This window comes from Belonocnema kinseyi, chromosome 8 (assembly GCF_010883055.1).
Source record: "Belonocnema kinseyi isolate 2016_QV_RU_SX_M_011 chromosome 8, B_treatae_v1, whole genome shotgun sequence".
Taxonomy (NCBI): Eukaryota; Metazoa; Arthropoda; class Insecta; order Hymenoptera; family Cynipidae; genus Belonocnema; species Belonocnema kinseyi.
The window spans coordinates 38,687,703-38,714,682 of record NC_046664.1 but is presented as its reverse complement, the minus strand read 5'-3'; the positions used below and the strand labels follow the sequence as shown (position 1 = coordinate 38,714,682).

The window sequence follows — 26,980 nt, the reverse complement described above, 5'->3', positions numbered from 1 at the left end:
AACTGCGCATGCGTCGCATTCGGCATCTAATTGGTTTCGCGCGAAGTTTAAAATGATAAACAAAGTTTTTTCTTTTTTATTATAAACAATGATATTTCAACTTACAAAAACGTCCACTAGGTTGAAATTAATGAATATTAATAAAAATTAATTAAATGCCCTACAACTTGACATTCGAAAATGTCAAGTTGTAGGGAATCAAGTTTGCGAAAAAACTTTTTCTAACTTGTTAAAAAATTTTATCGACAAAATTTTTTTCAAGAAATTAAAATTGTTGCTTAAAATATTTCTGGTTATCATCCATTTTTTATATCAAAAACAAACCTTTTCCTCGAAACTGATACCATCCACAATAATTTTACGTTTTTCAAAAGTATAATTAAATTTTGTATTCCGAAAACTTTTCTTTTCGTACCTGTAGTACGTTAATTTCAACATCAAATAACCTAATTGGAAATTCAAAATATTAAGGTGGCCTTCGAAAGAAGATTAATATTCGATAGTTTCGAGTTTACTAATATTAAATCTCCATTTGTGAAATTCATGAATGGATTATAATAAGACTCTTCGTGTACCGATCGAGCACCGATAGGGCACCGATCGGATTTCCCAATCGGGTGTCCCGACCTGGCCTCGATCTGGGCGTGTGTTTCATGCGTGACCTGGCCCCGACCAGGATTCCCAATCGGGGCCAGACCGAGGTTTCTGCACGGACAGTGGTGGGTAGGACAGAACTTTCTTTTCGTAAAGCCGTTCTCTCATACAAAAATAAAAATGAACGATGAATAAAAAAATTAATTTGAAGAAACGTGGTAATAAATTACTATCATTGCCCTTTAGGCATCTATATGAACACTTGATGTTTGAATCTCAGTAAGAATTGACACTTTTACTCTCCAAGGCTAAAACATAACGAATCCTTTATGCCATGTAGGCGTAACTATCATTATCATTCTCATTCTCATTCTATAAGCATGTTTTTCTATCTTTGAAACTAAAATGGCTAAGCAGAAAGCAGTCTTGAAGAGCGAGTTTAGTTATGTGAAAGGACATAGCGATAATGGCTTTTTAGTGATCAAACTACGTGCACGAATATTCAGCATCCAACCTTGAAAATTGCTGATGCGTGGAAATCGTGGTGGATAAGAGGGAAAACACTGAAAAGTAGGAAGAGAATTGGTAATTTGCTAAAGGGGGATCTTCGTGACTAACATCCCCCCTTGCTTTTGCTTTTGGTAAACAAGATTCGATGATAATAATAGTAGTGGTAGCGTTATGTGGGCGGGCATAGAACGGGTATAATCAACGGCAAAAGTGAGGCAAAAGTAAAACCCCGCGAAATAACAAGTGGCTTTATTGACGCAATGAATCGACAGGGCAGTTGCCTCGATTGAATGTACCAACGAGTCGCATAAACAGCCACATTAATTTTAATAGAGGTTTATATTTTTATTCTCATCGGCAGAGAGAAGGGAAGCAATAGAGTGAATGGAACTAATTCTCAGCAGCACAAGTTGTCGACCTTATTCACAATACTCCAATTTTTCTACTAATAAACAAATTAGATGCTTTTTCCGAACTTGCAAAAAGTTTGTGTTTTGATTTTAAATCCTTGAAAATATTTAATCGTGACCATTAGACCGGAAGCTTGAAAATTTGAAACCCCAGAGGTGTGCCACAATTTGAATTTCCGATCGCGCGACTTTTTTGCGTCACTGTGTCAAGAAAAACAAGAAAGAAATACTCGACCAAGACTTACGTTTAATTTATTTACACTTAGCTGTGGCACATTTTTATTTGCAAAGTGACGAATACTAAACCCCTTGATATAATTTATCATTATTAAAACGCTAGATACTTCCGCAAAACAGGTTATTTTTTCAAATGACTTCACTGCACGTCTGTCCAACAATTCGACGATTCATTCCACTACCTAAAGCGGAAACTGTTTGATGTTTGCATAAATAGTTTCAGTAAATTCGCGATAGACGCTCGACTGCATAAAAATACTTCTAGACTAGGTCATCAAATTAAAGATCACTCATGACATAAGTAAAATCAACATTTTTCGCGAAAATGCTCATAATTTAAAAATACAATCAGTTGCAGAAATGGATGGGCAGAATCATTAAATTACAGACTCTCCTGTGCTCATTTAACTAAATGAATTTGCAAGATGACTGAGCCAACTCTCGTTCGCAGCCGAAAGGGAAAAACAAGAAATGAATAACAGCAGCGAAAGGGCATCGGAAATGTATAGGAGTCCATAAACAAGATGGCGAATCGAAACCTGAGACCAACTGAGAGTAGTAGATCATACAATTTACAATATGCAAAAACCTTGTGCTACAATCTACATTCTACATAACACCACGCATTCACATCAATAACTTCACCAGAATCTTTACAAAATTTCGTTGCAGATGGATTCTTCAAGTATAAATCAGGACTTATGATTACTCAAAATTAAACCACATTCACTTGAATTTTCACTGCATCAGTGGAAGTCATGTAACACGAAATATCTCTTTTGATGCAACACCTTTGCTGATAAGCGTGGCTAATCACTTCAGAGTACAAGGCACACAAATTTCTGTCATAAAAGATATGATATTACGAAATTTTCAGTCTTTCCTTAATACCAGCCCTAACTTTAATCTATAGAAATTTGGTAATAATGACACCGACAAAAGTTGTACCTTAGCACTCATTGTTTGCATGGTCTAAGACAACAAGACGTTCTGTGAAATAGATCAATATTCAATTGTTTTAATGTATATAATTATTTACGTGCAATAATCAAGTAACAATTAGCATCGGATACATATTGTTTTCAATTCGATGAATAATAGGTAAAAAAATATGTCTCACTCAAAGAAACCTAAATTACTTGATGCACACATAGATGAACTACTTCAATTAAATACATATTTATCAGTTAAAAGAATCGCTTTCGTTGAAATGAGGAAATAAGTCTTATGGTGTTAAAACATATTTAAGGGCATGTGATACTTAAAAAATTGTCGATTTTACCAGTTTTAGGTTCCCCGGTTTTTTTTCTAGAATAATAAACATTTTTTCTTAAAATTTTGGGAAATGAGAGCGAACATGCTAACGGACGTCCCCACACAATTTTTTTGTAGGTTAATTCAAAAAAGTTGTGATTTAACCAAATGTGAATAATTTGCATAGCGCTCAGGAAATAGTATCTGGGAAATGATAGCGAACATGCTAACGGCCGTCCCCACACTCTTTTTTGTGTTTTTTTTTATCAAAAAATTTTTGAAATTGCTAACAACGTGCGTGTATATTTCGAGCTTATGTGTGTTACAATTCATCCGAGCGTTACTTCCAAACTACACAATATTTTTGGCCGAAAACTTTGGACTTACAAATAAACATAGTAACTAATCTCCCAGAACTAACCTTGTTTGCAGGCAATCAAAAAAGTTTATTTCATAAATATTTTCCAGATTATCGGAAAGGCAGAGATGAAAAACGACGTAACCTCAAAATAATGCATATGCATAAAATTTGTATTTAGCACAATAATTTTTGTTGCTATTATCCCTCAAAAAAGAGTCTGGGGACGTCCGTTATGATACTTTATAGCATATCCGAATTAAGTTTTAAACATTTTCATTTTTGTGGAAAAAAGCCGGGGAAATTATAAGTATCACATGCCCTTGAAGAAAATAGGTTCTTAGCTCTCTAGAAATCATTTTTTAGACTTAAAAAGTTTTCAGATTTATTACAAAGAAATATTTCTTTATATTAAAAAAATAACACACAGAAATTATTTCTCAGATTCAAGGAATTACTTTTTTTGCCTCTGAACAATATTTATTTAACTGAAGTAAACAAATCCTTGGTTCAAAGAAAAGAAACCCAAGAAACGCATTTCCTAGGATGCTGTATTTTTTTCAGTGCATCAATCAACTATACTTCAATGAAATCTTTATTCAACCAAGGAACTTTTACCAGGTCTTGTTTGATCATCTGCTCAACAAAGAGATTTCATTGGGGAGGTGTAAAAGGAAAGGGATCTACGAAATCAGATATATATCTATATGTGTAACATTTGAAATGATCATTCCAAATCCCCTTCACAATTCCCCATGGAAGGCTCATAACGCTTCACAGTTTTGTTTACTACGAATATCTTTAGCTCACTATCTGAAGCCGTAACTCTCTCACAAAACCTCTCGCACTCTCAGCAAACATTAGAGAAAGAAAAATGAGAGCTACTGTGCGTGTTCCTCGATAAGAGGTCGTTAAGGCATTACTTAAGACACTTAAGGCCTTAAGAGGTTATGCTTAGTGCTAAATGACGCAAAACTACAAAAAAAGTCAGGAGAAAAAACAATTTTGAAGTTAAAGATTGTTTCCGACTTTAAAAGGACACCGTGAGAATTTATCCTTAACATCTTAAGACATTTGTATAGCTTAAACGCCTTAAACAATGAAATTACGTAAGTGGTCCCACAATTCGGAAACGCTAATGCATAATAAAGAAGATAGTGTTTGGTCGTGGATGTGGAACATCTGAATGAAAAACAGATTTGACCTTCTACCTTCCAGAAGGTTCCACATCGTGGATCATGTATCACATATTCACACCGCAATAGAACTGGGAGTGCACGCGCATGTGTGTGCTTACATATGCGTAAACACGCATTCAGCATAATAAGAAGAAGTAAAAGAATTGCCTGTGGTATTTGGATATCCGAAGGTATTTATAGCTTCCTGAGCAGCAGAGAGAGGCAAGAGCAGGATCCAAAAAGAAAAAAACGAGATGTGGAAGCATGACATTTATTAGTGCTACCAGAGGCTGACATGGAGAAGAACGACCGAAAAGTGAGCTGAAAAAATCTGAAACAAAAATATATGAAGCCGCCATTATTTTAAGATTGTAAAGGGCAGCATACGTGGTAACTACCGTTTAGAAGACCCTCGCTTTAGAAACACATCTTCTATCACCAGATTGAGTCTCTCGTGAAGATTAAATTTACTTTTGAATGATGAGGAACTTATAACAAGGCATTTTTCATCCAGTCCTTGGAGCCCTCGTTGCAGCCGAATTTCAAATGTCTATTTTCTTAGATTGGGCTGGAAAAAATTTGAAAAATTTGGAACGACCCCTGCATTAGAAGCATTTTTCCTTCTACACAAAGGGAGGGTTCACTTCCTGGTTCAGGGCATCATCAACCTTTGTTGGGAGTCGGCTGTTGGAAACCGGCGCGTGTCACGTGGATGACAATAATCGATATTTGCTGTGACGTCAACAACAACCAATAATAGGAGAAGAGCGTCAGCTGCTAAACGGGCCATCCACTGATAAGAAGGAGCATCGAACTGCATCGAACTCGAGGTTCTTCAGTTTCTTTGTTCTCCACCTCACGCCTACTTATCAACTCTTAGAAGAATTTCTTTCTTTCCCGTCATTTTCGAAATAAGAGGCCCAGAATTTTCGTCAGCAGGAGTACTGACAGCATGAACTTTATAAAGAAGATTTATTTTATCTTCTTCAGTTTTACGCATCGCGTAATGCTTATTTCTCCTCCGGGGCGAGGGCAATTGAATCGTCAAAATAAGCAGACGTAGGTCGTAGATGATATATGCTTGACCTTGATTCGTAACTCCAACTCGAGATTGAGAGCACGCGCTTCGGCTTATCGATGTTGACGACCCATGCAAGGGGTGCCGCATCGGCGAAGCCATATCATGATCTCGAATTTAAAAATTCCTTTCGAATCGTCGATAAGATATTTATTCATAGAACGTCCTCGTCGCTGAATCTAAACGAGCTGTTTCTTTTCTAGTCATTCAACGATCAACACAAGAGTGAGAATTTTGATTCACGTCAGAGGCCAGAGACACTTTGTCTTCGTCTCTTTCGTCTTCATCCCACGAGGTTCAGACAATAAAACGTCTACTTTTCGCTCTTTGGATATTTTTCTGAATTTTTCTTGCTTCCTTGGACAAATCAGGAAAGGGTTCTGAAATTATATTTTGACCATCCAAAGTTTTTAAGGCCACAGTCAAATCTAAATAGAAAATAGGTAAAGATTTCCCTTCGGGAAATCTTTATAATTCTTTTTACTATTAACAAACCTTGTTTTAATTTTCTTGTCAACAATTGTAACAAAATGTCTTTCTGTGAATATACTTTGAGATAGCTTTGTAATAACTCGCTTTCTAAATATAGCTTGCGAGTACTTAAAAAATAAAGCGTGAAGATTCACCAAGAGAAGAGCACTATTCAATTTCTGCAAGTCGTTATGAACCCAGGAAGTTTGCGGTTTCAGGGTTAATATTGAGGTGATCGGTTTCACCGCAACCTGCCCGGACATTATAAAGGTTATTAAATTGTATCTTTAAGTTTAAGAGATAAACAATTTTTTAAGTACCAGGCATATTCTTAGAATTCTCCAGGATTGAAAAATTTAATTTTAAACGAAATATTAACTCATTTTCCGAAAGTTTGATGTGTGTAATTTTGACATAAGATTTGATTTGAAAACATTCTCGAACTTGAATGCTACTAATGGCTAAAAGCTGAAGAGCCCTTTTACGAGTATCAAGCCAGAATTCGAAGGCCAGAGTTTTACCGAGAAGCAACCGGTTCGTAAGCAACGCCATAAACAATGACTTTCTAGCTGGGATGAGGTGAAAGATACTGCCCATTTGCATCAACTAGGATTTTTATAAAAAGCGAACATAGCTTTGACCCATCAACCACTAATCCACCAATATTTAACGCATTAATAAATCACAGATTTAAATTTTACAATTGATGAAATCATTTATACATAATTTAATATTCTTGAGGTTTCGAAATTGTATGAATTTGCTAAAAACGATTGTCATTCAAAAAAATGAGAATGTGTATATTTTCAACCAGCCCTGATCAAGAGTCGACCCGTCAATGGCGAATATCTTGCATTCTGAATGTGATAAAAACGAGACTCAAATTACGCAACTATGGACTGGTGTAAAAAAGTCTCATTCTGGGATACTTGCAAGGAGCGTTTAGCCAACCGATTTATCGGTGTTTACCTCATGAAAACCTGTCCACATCTAATTTTTTCTCCTGATCTAGATGCTTAAGACATGTCGCCTGGGCTCAGGAGGAAGATCCCGTTATTATTGACAAAAATTCTAGATTACCTCTCGTTTTTCCTTTAAATTGTTCAAAATTCGTACGCAAGTTCAATTACTTTGCAAATATTACCGTAAAATATGCCTCATTAAAATAATTTTATATGGAATGACTCGAATATTAATGGGAAATCTAAGAACCTCAAGTCCATTTCTTGTGGAAGTCTTGGGTCTAGGGAGGAGAAAAGGCGCCTGTGACCGCACGTAAACAACATTGGAAACGAGAACCCAGATCTCGAAAACCGGTTTACACTTGGAAAACAATTTTATGATCTCGATGGAGCACGACGCGAAAGAGCGCGAAGGAGGGAAAAAAACAAGTTCGATCATTTCTCCTTCCACCAAAGGGTTTAATTCAAGATGGGACCAGATGAGACACCCTGATCAATATCTCAAATCTCATGTTTTCAAATGATGCAAGGACAAAGATTAATCAAGAGGAGAAAATGTTTTCAGTGGATCAGTATAAATAGTATAGTTTTCTATACAAATATTGTTGACTTGCAAACGAGCCTAACTTTTAAGCATTTGAACTATTCGAATGAAAACAGGTTTAAATTACTAGAGTTAAAAAATGTACAACCTCATATTTAAACCATTTAAAAATTATAAATACTTACAAATTTGGAATGAAGTGTTCCATACTCAACATTCAAAGTTAAAGAATTTTAAATTAAACTTTCAAGCGGTTGAACAACACTAAATTTCTTTTTAATAATTAGAATCCATAAATCAAAATTTTAAATAGAAGCAGCGTAGGAACAAGTTCGAAATGTCAGAACTATCCAAAAATAATCGCGATGTCTCACAAAGGGCGTTCCTAGCGGATACAGGGTCCCAAGTAGAAAAATCTCACTATTAAGTCTTAGCGACGAGACCAACGGGGGGATTTTGTTAATCTACTCTCGTTAGCAATTATTGCTTGGTTTATGAGTTTATTTTCCTAGAGTCTAGTTATAAAAAGGTGCCTAGTCCCCCAGCGGAAATACTCAAGCTTTGGATTTCTTGGATATTTTCGAGGATATTTTACAATTTTATTGCAGATACGTGCTTTAGGAAAGAAGAAGCCGGGTGTTGAAGGGAACATAACGGTTCTAATGCACAGTCTAACTACTAAGTCTAGGATTCCTAATTTAGCTAATATCGACTTAAATTTATAAAATAACATTGTAAACCCAATAAACTCTCAAAAAACGAGAGTCCTAGCAGCTGTCTCTATAAACTTTCTGAGGGAGATAGAATTATACAACATAAGTGAGCTATAATAGAAGTTATAAATAAAAACCCCGAATGATAACATGCAATGCATAGGATTTTTTTACAGAGGTAGCGGTATTTAAAGTTTTAATTTTAATCTTGATTAAAATTGTAGCATTCGAAAATCAAAAACTAGAAATTGTAAATAGGAAAAATACTATTAATTAGGCATAAAATGAAATACAATGTCAGGCTTACAAAATCTTTTGTAGAAATAATAGTATGGAAATCCCATAGCATTGTAAAGTAAATGCGCAGGTATTTTATACAGCTGCATATCTATATAGTAAGTATTCTACAATGGGTAGCCTATCCGTTCTTATCTTAAAGAAATGTTTTTTGTATAGATATTAGGCTTCGAACTACAAGAGGAGCAGCCGAAATCCTATGTTACATTCCTTCTATTAGAACTTATATGCTCAACAACTTGTTTTCAATATCAGCAGCCTTACGATGGAGTTCTTTTCCTGATAATTTCCGAAATGCGGAGAATTTTACTTTTCTCAACGGGAACCTAGTTTACGTGTACTCATACATATAGCTTTACTAAATTTCATTTAAAAATTGAAAAATTATACGAATAATGTAGCCATTTTGAATTCTCTTTTGAGTTTTATGTGTATAAAAACGGAGAAACTTTAGATTGGAGAACTTCAAAACTTGAATATTTGACAATAGAGCATTTCAATTTAAAAAAACTTGGAAGAGTTCAATATCATAAAATAATAAAAATTGTGAAATATTCCAGTTTCAGACTGCAATTCACTGCAAAGAGATTTACTGATATGGTAATATGAAATAATGAAAGGAGATTTTTCAATGAATCAGCAAATACTGCATTTTAAAAAATCTGCTAACTTCGATACATTGTTAATATTTCGTTGAACGAGTATTAATATTTCAACTTAAATCACGTCTTCTGACATCTCAATTCATGAATAAAAAGAATGTCTTGTCATTTATGATAATGTTTGAATATTTTTAAATTGAAGAAGAGGTCACCTTAAACAAACCTTTTCTGTTGGTATTTATATAATAGGTATGAAAAACAAAACTATGTAGTTTCTTTTCTTCACCAACAGTACCAAATATATAAACATGTTTTTTTAAATACTTTTATTAATCATTTACTTTTTTAAATATATTATTATTAGTAATAGTTTCATTGTCACGTTAAGTAATTGTTCATTCTAATCGTAAACCAAAGACTTTGGCTCGAACTTTAGTTAAGTTTGGATTCATTGTCCCACTCTATTCTTATTTACTCAAAGAAAAATTGACTACGTGACAAACTTGAATGCCTCGAAATTGTAAGCTTGGCGCAATTAAGTGAAGTTAGGCCGCGGTCAAATGGATATTGCCCATAATAATGACGTGTAAATCAACACGTAGGCAGGTCCAAAATAATTTGCAGATTCTTTTTGAAATTTGAAGGGCTTCAAAATTTAGAAAATTAAAAAATTGGTATCTCCTTATTTATACCGTTCAAAAAGATCTGCTGATCTGTTACAAATATATTATGCTTGCAAACAAAACGATATCTTAAGATTACCAGAAACTTGAAAAAATGAACACTGAACAAAGAACCTTCTATTTACATTTTCTATATCGATTCGTGAAAAAAACAACGATAAGATACAATATAATCAGAAGAAAATAAAGAAAATTCAAATGACTTTTTAATTGATTTTTTTTGTTATTTATTGAAAAACAAATGAAGCAAATGAAATAGTAAGCACACTATGATTCACTCAGAAAAAGCAATTAAAACTATGATGTTCTCGTGATGAAAGACGGCAAAATGAGGTCCTTCAAACCAGTTACGTTACTGTAAATAAAATTGAATTCTCACTTTCATAGAGCATATATAACTACATTATTCATTAATATATTAACCATTTAATTAACTTACACGATTCTCTCATGACGTATTATTTTTCGTATTTCCTACTTCAGATAGATGTCATGGATTCTCCTATATTCAAAAGAAATTTAGCAGTGGCATGAAATGGACAAAAAAAAGTAAAGCAGAGCAAAGATTGATGATTTAGATTTGCTTTAAAGAGAGCAATAAATCATTTTCCAAGAGGTCTCGTTCAGAGCACAGGTGAATTTTCTGACATCAAAGCTATATTTCTACAGAGGGTAAGTTTCGGGTGAAAAAGGGACTCGCCCTTATTCAGGCTCCAAAACTCTTTGTACACTTAGAACTTTAACTGTCCGTTTGATCTGGGTTGTATCTAGTTACACAATATACACGTACGAGGGACAGTCCTTGCGATTATTTATTTATTCCTGAAATACTATCAACGGTACATGTGGAAAAAAAAACAACAAAAATTCCCTACTTCCAGGTTATAAATATACCCAAATAGACCCGTTTTTTCCTTTTCAGAAATCGTCCCGAACGCCCTTTTCATGCTCCAACACGTTTATACTAGAATTTCTCGCTCAGCAGGTTTCTGAAAATACACTTTACGAGCATTTTCGTTTAAGACGGGCATGTGATGCTTACCATATGAGCCAGATCAGTCGCCTAGTTTTTTGTCCACAATAATAAATATTTTTCGTAAAAACCGAGGATCCAACTTTGAGAAATGGTATATAGATTCAGAACATAAAGACAGACGTCTCAACAGTCTTCTTTCTTTAAAAATTTTCTTAAAAAATTCAATTTGTTCCTGTTTTTAAAAGCATTTTTCAATGTTTAAACGAAAAATATTTACCATTGTGAATACCAATTTGGAGAAACTGATACGGCTCATGCGGAAACTCATATTTACATGCCCTTCAGCTATTTCTCAATTTTTTTCACTTTTCAAACAAGAAACTCTTTGTTGAGCATTTCTCAGTTAATGTGATGCCAATCTGCAGCATAGTGTGGCGATATCGATTTAATTGGAAGTAATTAATTAGTAAATACTAAAACTCTCAATTCACTGCTGATAGTGTTCATCTGTCAGTTTATCTAAATGGCACACTAACCGAGGAAAAAGAATCGCATGGGTGAGTTGATTTGATAAAATATAATGAAAGTGAATATCACTTTTAGTAATAAAAAATTTAAATAGGTCACTGAAAGAATTTTTATTTAAAATGGATTTTACATTTTGACTTTCTTTTAAACTTTTCTGCTGAAAATGGTGTATCTTCCAAAGATGGTGTAAGAATTGAAACTTGCGATTGGAAAGTTGGGATGAAAACAAAAGAATTTAAAGAAGCCGAATGCCTATATGTTGTGAATAATTCATGAATAATTTCATCTTGAATGATGAAAACTGATGTCTATATCACGTAAATGAAATTTAGTATAGTTTTTAGTTGGGACATGTTTAAGACACGAAAACAAACGAAGCCCAATGTATACTTTCATTGTTCAAAATGAGACGTAACAATTTTCACACCAATGGCTTTCTGTGACCAAATAACAGTTACTAATTACAACCATATCATTTACTTTTTCCGCCCCTTGGATGATAATTTATCTTGGTTTCTAGCTCTTTATCTGGAAAAGAAAGGAAATGACAAGCATGCTTACTGCACACTCGACCTACTCATAACTCAAATTATGTATCCCCGAACAAGTCGTAACACGTTTCACAGTGTAATAACTAGATAGCCTACTCAATGACAAGTGCCGACAATGACAATGAGATCTATTTACAATTTAGGAGAAGTAGACTTAATTTGCGTTAAATGTTAAGCTCTTCAACTGCGAAGTCCCCAATTTCATTTAAATAATGCAAGAGGAGGACTTCAGGAAGCAAGATCATTTACATATTTAAGCACTCAGCGAAGATTACTTCCGTGTAAAATCAACGACCAGACAGCAAAATATTTCTTCCCAGATTTCTTTTTTGCTTCTTGTTAGAAGATAAGTCTCAATTTTTACATTTTTTTATACTCTCTGATGATATTTCGACACCTAGATCAATTATTGATGCTAGATCTGTTAGCCAAGACTTAATAAAGAGCAAATTATGCCTAAACCGGTTTATAATTTTTATTTCATGTTGAGGCGAGTAATGATTCCAACAAATATTCGGATAAAATTAACGAGATTTTAATGTGCAAATTATATTGATATGAGGACGAAACTATTTTTAAACTAATTTTCGGGAAATCACAAAAGCGTTCTCAAAATTAGAACGATTTAAAAATGAAAAAATAGAAGGCATTTCCAGGTGTTCATGGAGCGCTAGTGGAAAAAGAAGATGGTAAAAGTAAATACTTTCAGAGTCAATGCCTTGAAAATAGATGCATTAAATGTGTATAATACATATAAAATTATCCCTTTTCATATTGCCATCATTGAAAATAATTTAATGCAAAATCATTAAAATTACTTTTCAATAAAATAATCTTTTTTACTTGTTGCACAATTTGTAATAATAAGTAACTTTTTCATTGACAGATTTTATTGTATATAATAGGCGTATGTCAAATTCTTACAGAGAAAATGTGAAGCAAGTAAGACCACATTACTTTGCTTAAAAATTAGTTTAAAAACTTTTAATTAATGATATATAATGATGGTATGAAATTTAAAAGGAGATAATTCTATATACACAAAAAATATTTTTCCCTGATTTTTTACACTTTAATTAGCATAAAATATATCAAGGACCCCTAGAAACATTACGAGCCTAATAGCAAGCTCAAAAGTTAAAAATTAATTTGACGATTAAAGATTTTTATATTGTTCACATAAATTGTTTAACAATGCGAGAAATGGAAAAAATAATAACTCTATTCGATGCTGCTAAATGAAATCCAGCGTATTTATTTCATCATTTTTTAATGGCCTTCATTTGTGATGCCGTATAAATAAACCCTTGAATTAAATAAAATTAACATTTTAAAACTAATAAAACGTTTTTTGCAACATGTAAGTGACATAATTTACACGGCTATGCCGCAATATCCTTCAATTGTTCGAAACTTACATTTTCCAAAATTCAATTGAACAAAATATGATCCCCAAATAGAAAAAATTGTAGAGCATACAGAGATTATTAATAAAAAAGGTTTATAATGTTTTTAGTACATCTCAAAATATGCATTCCACTGATCACATACAAATTTTTAAAAATGCGTCAATAAATTTAAAAAAATGAAATCGAACCACAAAGTTTTTTTATGTTTAATTATTAGCATTTGGCAATAAAATGTAAAAAAATCCACATGAAAATGTAAACCGAACAGCACAAAGAGTTTTCTCTGAAGAAAAGATATGGATGCCTTCAATGGGAAAGACAATGTCAATTGTATTAATTCTCCAAAAGAGTCGATAATTAATTCGACTCTTCGCCTTGAAGATCCTTTTCCAGTACCAGTTTTCAATACTTTAGCCTACTTACGGCGATAATTATCCGTTAAAAAAACCTGTGAATTCCGAGTTGACACGGATTGCATCAGAAATTAGTCGTTTCCCTAGACGCAGGGGCACAAGAGGATTAGAAACTTACGTCTTTTGAAATCTGTCCCATACTGCTGGCTCCGCCGAGATTGGCTTCCGTACCCGCCTCCGGGTAGTTGCTTTGCTCGTTTGCCACAGGAATCTTGGATGATAATTATAAACACTATTTGCACAAATAAGAAAAATCTCTTCTACGCCGAATAAATTTCTTTGTCACAAAGAAATATATCTCCCACGGAAAATTAGAAGCTAGATCTTTCGCTGCGTAGCTCAAGACAATAAAAATCAACCGTTCCTTCTTTATCAAGTCTTGAAATCCAGGACAGACGTCCAAAAATTGTCACTTTTGAAGAGCAAGAACAGGAAATTACCAGTCATACTTTATATCACAAACGTCACCTTTATTTTCACCTTGTTTTTTAATAACCACCGAAAAACCAGAATTCTCCTCTTCACTCCGACCACACAAAAGAAAATAAATTGTAAATTCGAAAAAAGTTCAAGCAACACTGAACATTACAGACAAACAACTTATGCCAAAAACGCCTACACAAACAGAGTGCCGGTTGCTAACTGACGGCTGAAATGGCTGAAAGAACGAACTAGCTTCTCGTGCGATCATCTGGTTGCTATTCAAGTGGTGGTGGAACCGGCTGAACTGGTGGAGGGAGAAACGCCGGCTCATTGCCGGTAAAGTGGAAGAAGGGATGTAACATGTATTTCTTTGGCCCCCAGCCTCCAAATATTAAAGTTCGAAGAACTTAATTTTACAAAGTACTGTCTCATTAAGAATTACAAGACGAAACCTTTTTCGGTTTCAATTTTTTCCCCCGATGAATATTTTTAATAATAAAAATGAAAAAGTGCTAAACAATTATCTCCAAATTCAATTCTTCTTTTAAGGCCATGTGACGAGTGGGTCACGTGACTAGATTCCTACCATACTGACACTTTTTTTTATTTCCCAACTTATTTTCACACGAAGCTCCACATCGAGTTGAAAATTTAGAATAATAAATAAGAAGCACTAAGGAAGGAAGGTCTAGCCATGAATTGTAATAATTATGAAGATAGTATAAACAAATTATTTACAAAAAAAAACTCTTTTAATAATTATACAAATGTAAGCCCAGATCCACCTTTCTTAGTGCTTTTCATTTAATATCCCAAATGTTCAACTCGATCTGGCGCTTTGTGTAAAAATAAGTTGGGAAATACAAAAAGTGTCGGTAAGTGTCGGTAAGGTAGGAATCTGATCACGTGACCCACTCATTACATGACCCTAAAACATAAAGCGTAATAACTCTGTAAAATATTACTGAAACTGTTTGAAATTTGGTATACACACACAGTATACTTTAGTGATGCCAACTAAATAAAGAAAACAAATTAAAACGGTGTATTGTTTAATAGTAATTAATTGCAAATTGAGACCGCTCGGTGACCATCTTTTTTTAGGTTTACGGACAAAGAACATCGAGGGAAATTCAAAATTGAAAAAACTTTCAGTGAGGTATTTGTACCTGACTATTCAAGGGAGAGTTTTGGAAATTTTTAGATTCATTCATTGTAAATTGGCGGAATTAGGTACACTGGAAGCTGGATTTCCGCAAACTGGATCTGCACGTTCCTAAAATTGATGGCCTCCGCTTTTTGGCGGATTTTGACCACGGGGTCGAAAGAGAGGATGCGCTCAATCAAGCGTGACAAACGGCTCGAGCGCCGCGATCTCAACGCGTTACTTGCATCAGGTTTCGTCATGCTTCCAAATCCAACCGAAATTATTTATGCGGCCCATATTTTTTAATTTAAAAATTTGAAATTTAAATCTTGGATATCACGAGAGGTGTAAACAATAATTTTTCGCCTTTTGGATGGCTCGTCCCCTTATTGGTTTATTACATCCAGGCCCTCAATTAACATGGTGTTTTAAATGGGAAAAGCACGTCGTTTGAAAACATACGAAATGAAGTACTTCTTATTAACTTTTTGCAAATTAAGTTTGTTTAATAGTGAATTTTTAAGCAATGTTCAAGAAATAATTTGTGTGCAAACATGCAATTTTTGAACAATACAGGTTATATTAACGTTTCTTATGCGAAATCAGTTATTTTAAACAAGCATAATTATATTTCAAACAAGATTTATAATAATGGACATTTTTCTTTTGTGTCGCGCACGTGTTTTTCGTTGGAAATGATAAAAAACTTTATTTAAAAAATCATCAAATTTGAAAAAATATTCACTATTTTTTAAACAAATCTAGGTCATGTTGGTGCTTTACACTGAAATTCGAAATCTTTAATAAAATAAACATTGGACTTGAAAGAAAATAAGAAATTGTACAATTTTTGGTTAAGAAAAGAAGATTGACAATTTTAGCATAATTTAGGGCTATGTTAACATTTTTCGCCCGAAATTGGTTATTATAAACAAAGAACATTAGGTTTAAAAAAATATTCATAAGCTTAAGATTTTTTTTGCTATGTTACGATATGTTTTTCGTCGACAAATTTAGATTTTTAATTTGAAAAATCATGACATTGTTGTTTTAGTTATTTTGGTTATGTTTTTTCTCTGAACTAGAAGAGGCAATTTGTTGTTTTTTTTCTTTTTAACATTTTTGTTGAGTAAGGTTCAATCTTTTCTGAATTGGAAGAGAAAAATTTTATTGTTTTAAAGATTTTTATCGAGTTGAAAGAAAGGAAATTTTGATTTTAAAGTTTTTCTTAATTGCAAGAGGCACTTCTTTCGTTTTAAACATTTTTAATATTAAGTTGGAAGAAAGAAAATTTTGGTTTTGAATTTTTCTCTGAATTAGAAGAGGCCCTTTTTTATTTTTATAATTTCTATTGAATTGAAAAGGGACAAGTTTAATTTTTAAAAATTTTGTTGATATGAGTTTTAATTAAGGAAATTAAAAATTATTGCGCGGATTTATACTTTTTATCCAGAAATCTTGAAAATTATGAGAGTTTAAGATTTTGAAATTTCAATGGCCAGGAAAAATGTGTGCAAAAAAGAAAAAAAAACGGGGAAAAGGCCATTTTTCCTCGATTAAAACGGCCACGATGTTATTTCTGATGGCAGTTTTACATGATGCACTGATTTCGCCGAAAAAAATCATATCTGGTTTAAAGATTTCAATTACTAATGACGCAGCTTCACGACGCTGGCTAAATATTCAATTATTCACTCTCGTATCGTCAGAACTGTCAGAAGAGAGTATGATGCCAATTTGACTTCTCCATCATCAAGTCAGCTTACAAGAATCTACTTCCTCCTTTGAATCGCTTATTTGTTGAAAACAGTTGGAAAGTCATTAAAGAAGAGAAGATAAAATTCCGATGCATGCATAGCATACGAAGATGCCAATAATTACAATAGTAGCGAATGAACAAAGTACAAAGTCAAAAAATTATCACGATTAAAGAATTTGTCTCGATACTTCAATTGTTCTTTTATTAGCTCTAAGTACTAAGCCATGCCAAAAATTCTGATTGAATCGTGAAACCTGAATTTTTTTTTAAACATTCCAAAATGCTCACAATACAGTGAAAATAGGAAGTTTTTCACAAAAATAGGGGAATCATAAGGGAATAACTTTTGCTCAATACATTCAAGGTACCATATTAAATTCGAATTGAAATGCATTAAATCCCTAAGATTTAAAATAAAAATATATTGCATTTTCAACCAAATAGATCATTTAAACAAAAAGATGAATTTTCAAACAAGATGATCAAATTTTGACCAAAAAAGATGATTTTTTAACCAAATAGTTAAATTTTCAACTGAAGAGATGACTTTTCAACACATACTCAACGAACAAAATGAATAATTAACAAAGATGTTCAACTCCCAACCATGTAGTTGAATTTTCTACCTGATTGTTAAATTTCCTAGCAAAAAAGACGAATTTTCTATAAAACAGTGAATTTTCTACCCAAAATATGAATTTCCTACAAGCAGTTAATTTTCAACCAAATAGTTCAATTTTCCATCAAAATAGTTGCTTTTTCAACTCAAAAAGACAAATTTTCAACAAATAGTGGAATTTTAAACCAAAATAGTTGAAATTTTTCGACAAAAAAAGATGAACTTTCAATAAAGTTGAATTGTTTACAAAAAATATGAATTTTCAACAAAACGTTCATATTTAACCAAATAGTTAAATAATCAAAATTGTTGAAATTTGAACCTCAAAAACGTATTTTCAACAAAGAGTTCAATTATTATCCACAAAGACAAATTTTAAACATAACAGATGACTTTTGAAGCTAAAAAGAAGAATTTTCTACCAAGCAATCAAATTTTCTACCCAAAAACATGAATTTTTAACAAACAATTTAATCTTCAACCAAAATAGTTGAATATTTAACAACTAAAAAATTAATATTGCAAATTTCGACCAAAAAGATGAATTTTCAATAATAAAGTTGAATTGTTTACCAAAAAATATGAATTTTCAACAAAAAAGTTGATTTTCAATCGAGTAGCTGAATATTTAACTAAAATTGTTGGATTTTAAACAACAGAAAAACGCATGTTCAACAAGTAGTTTAATTATAGCAAAAAAATTAATTTTCAACAAAACAGTTGCATTTTTAAGCCAAAAATATTAATTTTCTACATAACAGATGAATCACGATGTCAAAAATATTAATTTTCATCAAAATATTTGTGTTTTCTACCAAATAGTTGAATTTTCAAGGCATAAAGACGCAATTTTTAGAAGACCGTTACATTTTTAACAGGAGATTTTACTGTGAGCCAAGAAAGATGAATTTTCAACCAAATTATAATCATTTTTAACCAAATAAGATGAATTTTCTATCCAAAAATACAAACGTTTAACCAAGTAGTTGAATTTTCAACCAAAAATATCAATTATTGACAAAATAGTTGGTTTTTCATTTTAAAAAAATCTAATTTTAAACCAAATAGATAAATCTTCAACCTACAAAGATGAATTTTCTACCAAATGGTCGAATTTCCAAACAAAAAGATTAAAATTTAACCAAAAGAAATTGCATTTTCAAACAAAGTGTTCAATTTTTAGGCCATAAAGACGATTTTTGTAGAAAAAAGTTTAATTTGTGACAAATTTTTTTTAAACAAGAAAGATGACATTTCTACCAAAAAGGATGAATTTTCTAACCAAAAAGTTTATCTTAAAAACAGACCGTTGAACTTTCGATAAAAAAAGATGATATTTTCACAAAACAATTACATTTTCAACAAAATAGTTGTATTTTTTACCAAATAGCTAAATTTTCAACCAAATAGTCTAATTTTCAAACAACGAAATTGAACATTAACCAAAAAAGTTGGATTTTCAACCAAATAATAAAATTTTCAAGTAAAAAAGACATTTTTTTAAAAAGGAGGTTGAATTTTTAACAAGAGAGATTATTTTAAGCCAAGAAATATAACATTTCTACCAACAAATATTAGTTTTCTATCCGAAAAGATGAATATTGCAACAAAATCGTTAAATTTTCGACCAAAAGTGATCATTTTTTAACAAAATACCAAATAGTAGAATTTTGAACCAAATAGAAATTAATTCCGAAACCGAAAATATAACAGTAGATTTTTCAACCAACTGGAATGAACTATTAACCAAAAATAGTGAGACCTTACTCGATTTTATTAATTCAGTTCGCACTTAAGTGAAGAAAGCCAGAGAAATGAGAAAAGGATAAGTTTCTTGAAAACAGGGTAAAAAGGAAACATTCTTTTAAAAAGGGGGAAAGGGAGAAAAAGAAGAATTTGGGTAGGTGGTAAGTCTGCAATAACTGTAAAGATTCTTTAAATAATCTACAAAACTGATGATTAGGATCACCCAGAAGAAAGATTCTTTTATTTAAATACAATTTTTTAGTTAATCAAAGAAAAATATTCATTGACTCTCAATAAAAGAAAAGTTTCTTTGACCCAAAAAAATGTCATTGGTTCAAACAAATTGTTTTTTTTTTCCAATAAACATTTTTTTCAAATTTTAATTGATTTTCTTAATGTTTAATCTATTTTTTATTAAACTAAAAAAAATATATTGAGGAAACAGTTAACGGTTTAAGAGCATGTTTTACGGTGACATTGAGTCAGTGACCACTTAAAGACCTGTGATTTTCAAGTTGACACGACAGGCGCCAATTGCATCGGCCAATTTTCGCAATTTTCGGACAGGTCGAAAAAGCATATTGGAACTTTTCCTAATCGCAATGTAGCTTCAAACTACATATGATATTGTCATTTTCTAATTTTGGTTAGGAGCAACCTCTTTACAGAGGATAATGCCTCCTACAATCGTTAGTAAATAATCATTATTTAAAAATAATAATGTATGTAAAATAATTAATTAAATTTAATTAGAAGTTAATGCACTATAGGTGCTAACAAATCGAACGTTCACACGTTCGAACTCAAAATTTCCATTGTAAAACTGTTATGAAATCTAAATTTTTATTTTTATCCACTTTCGAGATAAACAATTATATTTTGGGGATTTACTATACTCTTAAACATTTGTAGAGATAAGAGTTATTTTTTCTCAAATTTTTCGCTTTATTACCCTGCTTTTTTAGATTTATATACTTTCCACTGCCAATTATCACATCTGTAAAATTCCTACAATAACAGATTTCACAATCTTTCCCCTATTGCCCTGCGTTTCCTTTTTTATATTCTCATCAGAGAAGATATTAGATTTGTTTAAAAATTTGACCCCCCTAGTTTTGGTAAAATGTCTAGGTTTTAAGACCCCCTGAATCCGAAAATAATATTTTTACGAAGGTGTCTTCTGTATGTCTGTCTCTCTGTATGTATGTCTTTCTGTATGCACGATAACTTTGGAAAAAATTAATCTGTTAGACTGGCTCTTGATACACTCTTTGAGTGTCCTAAACTAAAGGTCAAGTTTGTTAGCCACCCATATTGGATAAAAATTCAAAAAATGAGCGCATTTTGAACATTTGTGAGACCACTTTTTTCAAAATTCCAAAATTGCATTTTTTCATTCAACAATCGAAGTTTCTTGGGACTGTTGTCATAATTAGACTCTCCATCCTAGACTTTTTAAGAGACTCTTTTAGTGAATTATTAGGAGATGAAGCAATAGGGCACCACAACTGCGATGTAGAACACGATGCGGTAGAAAATTCAATTGACAAAGTCTGGGTCACTGGGGTTAGGGATATATTTTAGAAGTTAAAAAACGGCAAGACTGCTGAGTAGAGCGTATGTGTAACGTTTAAGATAATGCATGTTATGAATTATAACAGTATACATTCATGGAAATGATATACAATTTCAGGGACAAACTGATGTGCGAAGCACGAGATACGTGATGGGAATGTGTTCGGTAAAGCCCAAGGAGCTTTAACAAAAGAGAATTCACAATGACCAAATTACTGTGTTCAATGCTGTAACCTTTAGTTTTAAAAAGTCTGTGCACAAAGACCGAGCGCGGAGCGTGAGAACCAACGGTTGCGCGCTCTAGGGGCGCTCAAAGTTGCGAGCGAAGTGATTCGCGCGCGCACCGCGCGAAGAGAATATGCCAGCGCAGCGAGCAGATTTTTTTTTAATTTCCTATTTTTCCCTAATTTTTAAAAAACGATTTTAGCATACAAAAATAAATAAGAACTGTAATAATAATTACTCATTTTGCATCTACAAAATTATTTATTATAATCAAAATAAATTTTTTCAATTAATATATAAAATATATTGAGCCACTTGATTAAATTATTTATAAAATAAAAATAAAAAATTACCGAATCACAAATATTACAACATTAGTTGAAAGTATTAATTGCACTAAAAGGTCGAAATGATAAATCTTGGAAAGAAATATCTAATTATACTTATGACTATCACGATGAAATGATCAATTATGATATTTTACGCGCAAAGATTCTTAATTAAACGAAAGATTTTAACCATATGAAAATTATTTATTTAACAAATTTAATTTGTTTTAGAAATTATCATAGCGCACGTGTTGTTTACTTAAATAGCACGATAATTCTGGATCAATCTAAAAAATCTCTATCCCTTCCACACAATACTCCTTTCCCCTGCAGAGTGAGTCACGCCTACCCCGAAAGGGAAATGGCTTAATGGTATAACATGAATTGATTTCTAACGAGTTATATCCGAATTTAAAAAAATTAATTAATGGAAGAAGTGATTAAAAATAATTTAATATCATTTAAAAATACAAAATTCCTTATAAAAAGGTTTTTTCTTCTTTTCTGCAAGTAAAAATAACTGTGATTGAAATTAGGAATTGAAAAGTGTATTCGAAATATCGACTATTTTTTTAAAAACTCGGCTTTTTGTTTAGAAAATTTATGTTTTTAGGTTATTATATTAACTTTTTTGTTCAAAATTCATCATTTTAGGTTTCAAAGTCGAATCTTTTCTATATAATTCTACTTTTTGGCTTAAAAACTCAACACTTTGTTGAAAGTTCATCTTTTCGGGTTGAAACTTTATCTCTTTTGGTGGAAATTTAATATTTTTTGTGGAAACATCAAGTTTTTGGTTTAAAACTAATCTGTTTTGACTGGAAAGTCAGACTGTAAAGTGTGCAATGATTAAAAATAGGGGTTTACGATCATCTATTTGTATCACGCAATTTTTATCAGTTTTGTTGCGAATCATTTGCAATTCGAAATGGTGTTTTCCATTCATATTTGTGATGCTGACTTGCGTCAAGATTTGTTTGTTGCAATTCATTTTAATATCGAAATCTCAAAATGATTAACATTTTCTGATGCAACCAGCGTTTGTCTTGCCAACTTGGAATTCACTAGGGGACTCTTAAACTGGTAATGTATAAAAAACAAGTATGCTTATTGGGAAAATATTTCAAAGGCAAAGATGATACAATCGAGGGTACAATATTCGTCATATTTTTTACTACACAATTATTAATCATAGGCGATTAAGTAAATAACCGAATGTTTTAGATTTAAATTTTATTTTCTAAAGTTCACCTTCAGTTCTCTTTAAAAATTAGTTATAATACAATTAATACTAGTAATATCTTCCTCGATTTTATAAATTATTTTTAATAATGCTCCTTATTGAAATTGAGGGAACTTTAGTAGATCTTTGCAAATCCTTTGGAATTTTGATTAGTTTTGGAATTATAAAATTCCTTGGAATCTTTTTCAGTATCTTAAAATCTTATAAATCCTATGAAATCCTTTTAAATCTTTTGAAATTCAATATTGTGAAATTCTTTTCAATTTTTAGAAATAATATAAAATGTTTAGAACTTTCTTATATCTACTGAAATCCGTTAAAAACACTTCAAATGAACCAATGAAACTCCTTTGAAATATTCTCTAAAGTCCATTAAGATGATTAAAAAATCTATAAAATCTTTTAAATCATATGAAATCTTTCAAATCCTTATGAAGTTTAGGAAATTCGTTGCAATCCTATTCATTTTGATTTAATCTCTGAAAATCTATTGAAAAATCTTAAAAATAATATCAAATCCCTTAACTGAAATAGTCTGAAATAGTTTAATTTTAAATCAAATAGTTGAAATATGGACACAAAAATATAAATTTTCATTTAAAAAGATCATGTTCTACCTTTTTTTGAATTTTCAAACCAAAAAGGTGAGTTTTCTACAAAAAATGTAGTTGAATTGAGGTAAAAACATGAATTTTATTACCAACAAAAACAGTTGCATTTTTAACAAACAGAAACAAAAGGAAATTTCAGCAAATAGGAATAGTTACATTTTTATTTTTAAAAAATGATCCTCAATTGAAAAAAAGGATGCTTGAAAAAATAGTTATATTTTGAACCTAGCAGAGGAACCTCTAGCTAAAATTATGTATCTTAAACAAAAATTAATTTTGAAGATAGAAGATCAGCATTCAACCTAAAAGATTACCTCTTAAATAAGACGATTGGCTTTCTAAAAATGGGATACATTTTTTAACAAATAAATGAATTTTCGAAAAAAAAACTGAATCTTTTTAACATAAATTTTTTTAAACTTTGAACATTTTTAACAAAACAGTTGTCTTTTCAAAAAATTAATAAAATTTTGAACCAAATATTACATTTTTAACCAAACAAGATGAATCCTGAAACAAAAATATAAGAGTAGACTTCAAATGAAAGTATAGTTCAATTTTTTATTCGGTTATATTAATTCAGTTCACACTTCAGCGAAAAAAAAACCGAGATAAATGGTAAGTTTTGGCTCGACCACCTCCACCCCTCAAATTGGCATCGTAGTTGACGAACAGTCCCTAAGCGTTTTTCAGTAAGTGGGGGTGTAAAGGCCTGTACATGCTGGAATGCAAACGCGGAGCAGACGCCCCAATCCATGTGCTAACATGGGACCGAGCATAGCTTCATCCTACTCAGCATATTGGAACGCAGCTACGGTGGCGTACGTGCGATAGAGCGTGTGCAGGCCTAAGCCCTAAATCACAATTACCAGCTAATATATCTGGAAAATTACTCTTCTTTAGAAAGCCATAACTGCCAGACATCCTGCCCGACGTGTTTAGAGTGTTTGACATTTAAGGCTGGTGAAAAATTCAAATTTTCAAGTGGTATTATAATTCTCAATTTTATCTAGGATCAAATATTGAGGACCGCGTGTTCCCCTCCACTAAGCCTCTTCCCATGACAAGGTCGTTTCCCCGCTCCTCGGCTAACCGCACGGGCCAAGACTTTCGATGAAGAATATGCATTTTCGAACATTATTTTCAAGGTACTGGCAGTCGAATTTCGGTCTGTCGTTTTACGATCACAACCTGTAAATACTATTCTTTATGATATAAAAAGCCAGACCTAACACTCTCACTTGAAAATCTATATTTTTCAATTAACAATTATCGAGTCTGGCAGTGTTTTAGACACGTGCTATTGGTCCGGCGATTGAATAATAATAAACTTGGGACATCAATATTTAAATTTATGAAAATTTACTCTTATACCACTCAGAGAAAAATGTTTCTTGAAACAAAAGCCTTGTCCTCTTACCTGTTTTGTTTTAAACGACGTGAATATTTTTTTTTTTACACAAACAGAATTGTTTATTAGCTGTAAAACTGAATGAAATTAGTTGCATAAGGATCTTTTTTGCTGCGAAAGGATTCCTGTGGAGACAAATTAAAATCCTATCAACGTTAAAGTTAAGCCGAGATTTCATTTACGCCAAGAAATATCTTTCTGTCACAAGAGGACATTTATCTGAGAGATTATCACTGGAAAACTTTAATTTTTCACCTGCCTCAGGTGTCCAATCGCAGCGGGAAGGGCGTCTGGCACTTAGGCTTTCTAAAGCATGGTGATTGCCCAGACATATTAGTTACCAATTCTTTCCTATTTTCGACCCCCCCCCCCCCCCCCCCCCCCCCCCCCCTTCCTAAGAAAGATGACTTCATCATCATACTTGATTTTTCAACAAAATATTTGAATTTTTAAAGAAATAGTTGATTTTTAACCTGCAGATGTGCAACAAAATAGTTGAATTGATGATGACCGACGAAGATAAATTTTCTATCAAAAGACGAATTATCAAGAAAATCAACCTGAAGATATTCAATTTCAAGAAGAAAGTTAATTTTTCATCAAAAGAGAAGAAATTTCAACAAAATAGTTGAATTTTTCACTGAGCAAGATAAGTTAAGCCAAACAATTAATTTTGAACAAAAAAAACGAATTTTCGAATGATATTCGATCAATTTTCAACCTAAAGTGGAATAGTTAAATTTTCAAGAATAAAATAATTTTTTTTGAACATCAACTTTCAATTAAATACATTAATTTTCCACCCAAATGTTTAATTTTGAAGCCGAAAAGACGAATGATCTACAAGAGTTGAATTTTCAACCCAAAAATATTTAGAACCAAAGAGTTTAATTTTATACCATATTTTTTAATTTATAATAAAAAAGGATCATTATTCAAGCAAGAAAATTAATTTTCTACCACAAAATATGAATTTTCAACTATAAAAGATCAATTCTCAATTTAAAAAATTAATTTTTATCCAAAAATGAAAAGGTTAGATTTTAGATTAAAAATTGTTTTTTAACCGAAGAAAAGAAGTTTCAAAAAATACATGAATTTTCAAGCTATTTGTTTAATTTTCAAGGAAAATAGACAAATAATTTTAAAAACAATTGAATTTTCTAACCCGAAAATATTTTCAACCGAATAGTGAAATTGAAATTTTACTCAAAAAAGTTGGGCTTCTCATTGGGCTTTATTAATTCAGTTTGCATTTAAGTGAAAAAGGGGAAAATCTTAAAAATAGGAAAAAAAGTATTCTTTAAGAAGGGAAAAAAGCAGAATTACTTTAAAAAGAAGGGGTAAAAAAGAGGGATAGGGGAAAGAATGTGAAGTCTGAAATATGAAAGTGATTTTCATACTTAATCATTTTCTATTCAAATGTGTATCGTTAAACAAATATTCGAATAGGACATTTTTTCAAGAATGAAAGTTTTAATGTTTATGGCTTAGAAAATGTGCTGGTAACCAGGAAATGACAAAAATATTGTTTTTGCTTTAAGAGACCAGTCTGAAACATTTATATTGAGAATTTGAATTATAGAAAAAACTTATCATGCGGATCATGATTGTCAGTATAAAAAAATAATAATAATATTATTATTATACCATCAAGCGATTTTTCTTCTAGAGTAAACGTGACACTCTTTTAATAACCTATTCCTTGGCACACTTTTTCGTCCTAGCATACCTCTCTAGCTTCATTCATGTCCATGTTTTTTTTTTCATGCAAGCTCTTGCGTTTGTATGGCTTTGTATTTCTCTTCAAATTAGGACCTCATTTACACATTCTTAGCCAAAGCTTGCTGAAAAATTTCAAATATTCTTTAAAATGGCATTGACATTGTGGCGACTGTGTGAGACATATGCATTCGACTGGACTGATAATTCGCAAACCAGGTGAGTATTCATCAAAACATTTGTTTAGAAATGAAAGATAAAAAGTAAGGGCTATTATTATAATGAAATTTAAATTTAGTATAACATATACAGGGTGGGCCATTTTAATCTATTTACCAAAAAATCTCAGAATAGTGATATTGTACAAAAAAATTGTTCAGACAAAAGTTGTTCAGGATGAAG

General features: G+C 31.8%; 1 protein-coding gene across 6 annotated transcripts in view; it reads right to left on the bottom strand.

Annotated features, from left to right (window-relative positions):
• Nucleotides 1-26,980, bottom strand: part of LOC117179144 (sestrin homolog) — a 592,084-nt gene that overhangs the window by 21,285 nt on the left and 543,819 nt on the right. Inside the window, exon 1 of one of the 6 annotated variants that reach the window (XM_033370825.1) lies at nucleotides 13,887-14,431. The exons of the other annotated variants lie outside the window; for them this stretch is intronic. Within the exon in view, the coding sequence (XP_033226716.1) occupies nucleotides 13,887-13,907 (21 nt within the window). The 5' untranslated portion in view covers nucleotides 13,908-14,431. Of the gene's footprint in view, nucleotides 1-13,886; nucleotides 14,432-26,980 lie in introns of those variants that run through there. 6 annotated transcript variants of the gene reach the window in all.